The 6,156-nt window shown below is 41.1% G+C and overlaps 1 protein-coding gene across 1 annotated transcript; it reads left to right on the top strand.

The window, feature by feature from the left end:
* Positions 1-1,321: 1,321 nt before the first annotated feature.
* LOC133913160 (binding partner of ACD11 1-like) lies at positions 1,322-5,707 on the top strand. Its single transcript, XM_062356223.1, has 5 exons — positions 1,322-1,546; positions 3,791-3,894; positions 3,981-4,056; positions 4,212-4,295; positions 4,927-5,707. The coding sequence occupies exons 1-5, from the start codon at positions 1,541-1,543 to the stop codon at positions 5,506-5,508; spliced, it is 852 nt and encodes a 283-aa protein (XP_062212207.1). The 5' UTR covers positions 1,322-1,540; the 3' UTR covers positions 5,509-5,707.
* The last annotated feature ends 449 nt before the right edge of the window (positions 5,708-6,156 follow it).

Below are 6,156 nucleotides of genomic sequence, written 5' to 3'. Positions count from 1 at the left end.
TACTTTTCTCAGACCATTATCACGCGGAGTATGCGGGCTGCACCTTGCGCTGGTGATACTGCGGGGCCCGTATCATGCTCTTGGACACCTCAACTCTTACCTTACCTCGGTAGTCCTGCCTATCCCCTCGTCGTGCGCCGTAAGCTCATCTGCCAAGCCGTTCCGTCACAGCCTTTCGTGAGTCTGCCTGCAAATTCGTCAACTTGCCTGATTGTTCTGCAGACCTTATCCCATCTATCATGTGGTGCTAAGTCGGTCCGTAACACCCCACTCTGTAGCAATTAATGCTACAGGACGGGGCATTGCCTATCTACGCTGGACACAACTTTGTTCGCTGTAGGAGAAGCCTCAGAAAAGAAAACACTTAACTAGATATCAATAAATGCAATTAGCTAGGTTAGGCATGAACGCCTCACAACCAGCGGATCACATTAAATTGTAATTAAATCATAAGGAGGCTAGTCGCGCAAGTCTCGCGCTGGTCGTGCGAGCTAAGGGCTAGTCGCGCGATAGACCAGCGTTTAGAAAATATCTCTCATCGGACGCTATATCCAATGTGGGGCCTATTAACCAGGATACCCCTTACTTAATACTCTGACAGGTAAGTGAAAAAACTATAGAGTAGATGAAAAAAAATCAATATATAAACAAATATCAAGTGTGATAAATAAACGGACAAGATTAGATATGTGTGCATAAACGCACGCGGAGTTGTATTTACCTAAAGGAACTTATGCATCAATCCATAGTTTGGCAGCGTGTAAAATCCAACAAAAGTATGCAAAAGATGTACTTAGGTTATAGATATTTGTCGCTTTGATTAAGATTTGATTAAATTTTAAAATTTTAATTATCAATAACTTTCAAAATATTTAGTTTAAAAATATAAAAATCACATGTGTAAAATTATCTTGATAAATATTTTTATAATATTATATTTTTTTAAATATTATAAGTATATTTTATAAAAAATAATAATCAAAGTTATATGTTAAATTTTTTAAAAAAATAAAAATAATAAGTATTTATGACCTAATAAGAAAGATAAAAGAAAAAGGGAAATAGGAGGCAGTGATATTTGAACTCCCAAGCCCACAGGAGGTAAATAGCAGTGAAAGAAAGTTTTTTAAGATTTTTTACTGAAAAATTTCTACTAGGCCTTAATCCATATCGCTGTTTTCTTATTCATTAACTGACACGTACAACTAAAAATAAAAAAAAGTATGATAAGAAAAAATATTTCTTTAAGATTAATTATTATAAAATTTCCAACCCGATGTCAGCTACCGGTCTGCAACCACCATCTGCCGGTCGTTACGTTACAGCTCACGCGACTCGCAAGCGAAAACAGGACACACGCGCCTGCGAGTCGTCCTGTTCCTCCGCTCGCCGACACGGCGCAAATCCCCCTCCAACCCCAAAGCGACGGACGCCCACGTCCTCCTGTAGTAGCCTGCGTCTACCTGGCTCGCGTCCCACCCCGCCTCGGAATCGCCGCCGCGCCTCGCCGCGAGCTACTCCCTCGAGATCCGTCCCCGCGATGGAGGTGAGTGCCGGCTCAGCTCGACACTCGCCGTTGCTGTTTTGGTGGAGGGTGTTTTGGGGGCCTAGTTGCTGAGTTTTGTTCGCGTGAGTTGATCGTGATTGAGCACCGAGAACCCTGAGTGGGGAGAGGGGATTGCAGCAGGATACGTTTCCGCGACGAATTTGCCTGATTTGGTTTGGGGTTGTTTCCGCGGCGCTGACCAGCGTCCGGCGAATTCCTCGGTCATTTGGATGGTGATTGCAGATTTCTGGAAGACCCGCCCTTCCGAAGTTACTCCGCTCCCCGGAAGACGGCTGCATTGCTGAAGATTCTGGATGCAAGCGAGGCCGGGCGCTCCGCCCAGCGATTTCGTCTGCTTGTTGAATTCTGGCTTTGTGATGGGTTATTTGGTTGATGGTCTTTAGATTGGTTAGCTGCAGGATGGACTTTTTCCTAGTTTTTTTTGGGTTCTTTAGGTCCCGAATCCAAGAATGCCTGATGTTCTGTACTAGTTACTCCACTGACTTCTAATTTCTGACCTCGCCGTGTTCACAAGAGGTTTCTAGATCTGATCTTCAAGTTTCGTTGTCTCTTGTTGGGGATGCTTCCCCTGAAATTTCGTCGAAGGGCTAGCAATTGATTACTGCATTTCATAGAGACCCCAATTAGATGCAAAAGATTGTTTCTTGGTGTGCTCTTACCTGTTACATTGCTCTTTTGTTTCGGTCCTTTCTTTGTGCCTTTTGCGGACTTAGGTGTCATGTCAATGAATGCTGCTGTTAAAATTTGCAATTATGAAAATTAATCCCTCCTTGATTCTGGTAGCGTGACAGCTGGTAGCCTGGTTCACATTACGTGGCTGGTAATTATTGAAAAATGTGGACATCTACCGTGTGTAAATGTATATGTGCCACAATATGAAATTCCTTTATGCTAACTTAATTTAATTGCCTCTTGATGGTGCGATAGATGATAGTACAATTGCAAATATTCCAATTGTTTAGCTATTTATACAACCAGGAATTTACCAAGTGCAACAGTAAGAATACTCTTGGACCTTTGTCATGTTCATGAGAACTAATTAAATAACTATGATTTGTGTTGCTAATTTATAAATTCCTGTGACCGTACAAATAGGTGAATAAAATAAATTTGATTGGAGTAAGGATGCTGGATTAGCCATGGTCCGTGTCACTCATCAACATTATCTCTCTTTTAAACCAAATCTTGGCACCATTCATTTCTGACATTTGTTTCACGAACTCTCCTAGTATTTATACCTACTTAACATATACAAAAGGTGCAAGAGTATCCTCCACTTCAATTTATAACTTCAGTTCCCAGAATCAACTTGATTTAGCTGAAGCATGTCATGTGAACTCGTATAACTGACATGACACTTGTGATTACATCACACTGTGCACTTTCATTTTCTGCACAGAGAGTTGCTCAGGTTAATCATGTCCATATTAGGCATCTAACATGTTACATATTTGGTGAAGAAGATAACTGTGTTATCAAGTACATGTTCCTTCCTGTAGCTTGCTTTGGTACATCGTTTGGTAAGAACCATATTCAGTATGTTTTCCGTAAAAAAAACTGTATTCAGTATGTTTTCCCATGTTAAAGTGTCAAGTATTTTAGAGGGCATTAGATCTTATTGGGAAATCTTTAGAAAATACCACCGGCGAACCCTCTCTAGCTAAATGGTACAAAAAAAAAGAAACTATATATTATCTTTTGTCTACTGTCTTTTCAATCTTCTACTCAAAATGACACTCTGGCAAGGTTGACAAAGCACATTTTCCCAAAACCCCCCAAATTGCCCCCTACTGTTCCTTCCCTCTCTCCCTATTCTCCCTTCCTCCTCCAGCTGCTACTATGCTGTATGCCACCTTCCTCTTCTCTCCAGCCGCTGTTGCCTCACTGCTTTCCCTGGCATTCTGCGCCACTGTCACCTTCAACTTCCCCAACCTTGGTGCATATGTTACAGTAGGCACCTTTCAGTAAACCAATCCATTCTGTTTGACAGCTGCCTGCAATTTGTACTTTGGTCAGTTTAATGCTTCATTCTCCAAAGGATCTAGATTTGGCTGTTAGAACCTTAGAATGTTTGGACTTTGGGCGGGCTGAAATGTGTTGATTCTAATGTCACCTAATGCATAATCACTACAGTCACCATAGCTTATCTCCTGCCATGTACTGAAGTCCTAATCACACCAGAGATCTTATCCCTTTCGCTCTTTTTTTGTATGTTTCTCGCAGGTAAGAACAGTACAAGTTAGCAACATTTCATTAAACGCTTTGAAAAGAGAGATCACAGAGTTCTTTAGTTTCTCCGGGGATATAGAATACGTTGAAATGCAAAGGTAATTTATCAATACTTAATGTTGGCTGTATATGCATCGGAAAACTGGAATAATATTTCCTAAAAATTTGCTTCTGTCTCCATCAGTGAATCTGAATGGTCACAGCTTGCTTATGTCACATTTAAAGACTCACAAGGAGCAGATACTGCTGTTCTTCTCTCGGTACGTTCAAGTCCCTGCAACTCATTTCTTACCTTAGCCATTTAAATTTTCTGTTGCACTAGGATGGTTTTACTTTTTGTTTCATGCTATTTCACCTTATGCCTTTTATTTTGATCCAATATGTGGCTTCCAATCATTTGATTGCTCATCTACAGGGGGCAACAATTGTTGACCGTTCTGTTGTCATAACTCCAGCTGAGAACTATCAGCTGCCTCCTGAAGCGCACAAACAATTATCAGTAAGAATATTTTACATTTCATGACATGCTCATCATTTCAAGTTACATCAAATTTTAAAGAAATTACCTGAGATATGGTGATTTTATTGGATTAAGATTACCTATTGTCTACCAAACTAAAGAGCTAGTTGATAGTAAATTGTTTACACAAAAAAATTATTCTTGCTAGGAAAGTATTTGGGGTTTAGGGCAATTGTTCCACATTCTACTTGTTATCAAGAAAGAATCCAGCATTACAAAAAATGACAAAAAAGTGTATCCTTTTAACAATCCTTGAAGATACTTCGATTGAAACTTGTTTTTTCTTGCTGCTTAGCTTATACTTATTTTAGATGCTGTTTCCTCAACAGAGTGGACTTGGCCAACTTCTAAATAACATAGGCTCTTAAACTGTGCATGATGGCAAGAGCACCTCTAAATTAGGCAGTTAATTTGATTAATTGAATCATCCTGTCACGCCAAAATGAAAATGCATGTGCTGTCTCTCAAATCAGTTATGCTGAAATTTACCTTACAGTCCATTTGATGATCACTTTGTCTATGATTCATTTTCAGATGAAGTACTACTTTCCTTAAATATGTATTGACATACTTCTTTGCATTTGTTTGCATCGTGTGTTGGTACGGAAAGAGAGAAAGTCCCTCTACTGAATCTGCAGTCAGGAAGGCAGAAGATGTTGTCAGCAGCATGTTGGCCAAGGGCTTTGTCCTCAGCAATAATGCTCTCAACCTAGCAAGATCCTTTGACGAGCGTCACAATATCCTGTCCAATGCTACTGCCACTGTCGCATCTCTAGACCGCCAGTATGGCCTGAGCGAAAAGATCAATCTGGGCCGGACCATTGTTGGCAGTAAGGTCAAGGAGGTGGATGAACGCTATCAGGTGTCAGAACTCACAAAGTCTGCTTTGGCCGCTGCTGAGCAGAAAGCCAGCATTGCGGGTTCAGCTATCATGAGCAACCAATATGTCTCAGCTGGTGCCTCCTGGCTAACCAGCGCATTTGGTATGGTAACTAAGGCAGCAGGTGACATGACCTCGATGGCCAAAGACAAGGTCGAGAGGGCTGAAGAGGAGAGGAAAGCTATCATGTGGGAAGAGAGGAATGGGCTGGTGAGCGAGTATGCAAAGATCCATCTTGATGAGCCCTCTTCGTGGGAACCTGCAGTTCTTCCTTTGGAATCAGTGGATGAGCAGAAGCTCCAGGCTGTGTGATCCACGCAACCGAATGGCGACCGCTTCTCCACATGCTGTTCTTTTACCGCTTGTCCTATATATAGATTATTCTTTTTTGCCGCTGCACTGGATCAAAACAAAGGGGCTTATCACCTATAGTGTCATGTAAATTTCAGAACGTTGTCCTTGTGTTCCTACCAGCTTTGTTATACTAGGCCACTGAATGTGAAATTGTGAATGGTCTACTTCTCTCTGCTACTACAGAATGCAACTTCATTCGTTAGATACAGCTTCTAATGCTGAGTTGAAATGTAGTAATTAACGTTGCTACTCCATCCTTCCTGGACTCCTCTTGTTACTCATTACTTGTGCTGCAGCATTTTGGATGAACCTGTCGAAGAATTGTGCCTTGTTTACAGCTTAATTCCGAAACAGCTATTATGGGACGTTACAGTCTATGCAGCCTTGCATGTGAAGAAAATAGCCAGAACTCTCGCTTGCAATTAAAAAAATTGAGCACCTCCTTAGGATTTCGTTAAGAGAATATCAAGCCTCGACCGTTAACACCGTGAGAGACTTAAGCTCTCAGCTTGTAATTTTGAACCTTGTGAGAATTTATCTACCTAGCAGACGCGGTTTCTTTCATCGTACTTGCAAAATTATATTTTCCACAACAATCTTTTCTGT

The sequence above is a fragment of the Phragmites australis genome, chromosome 3 (assembly GCF_958298935.1).
Source record: "Phragmites australis chromosome 3, lpPhrAust1.1, whole genome shotgun sequence".
Classification (NCBI taxonomy): Eukaryota; Viridiplantae; Streptophyta; class Magnoliopsida; order Poales; family Poaceae; genus Phragmites; species Phragmites australis.
This window is presented reverse-complemented; position numbering and strand designations above follow the sequence as displayed.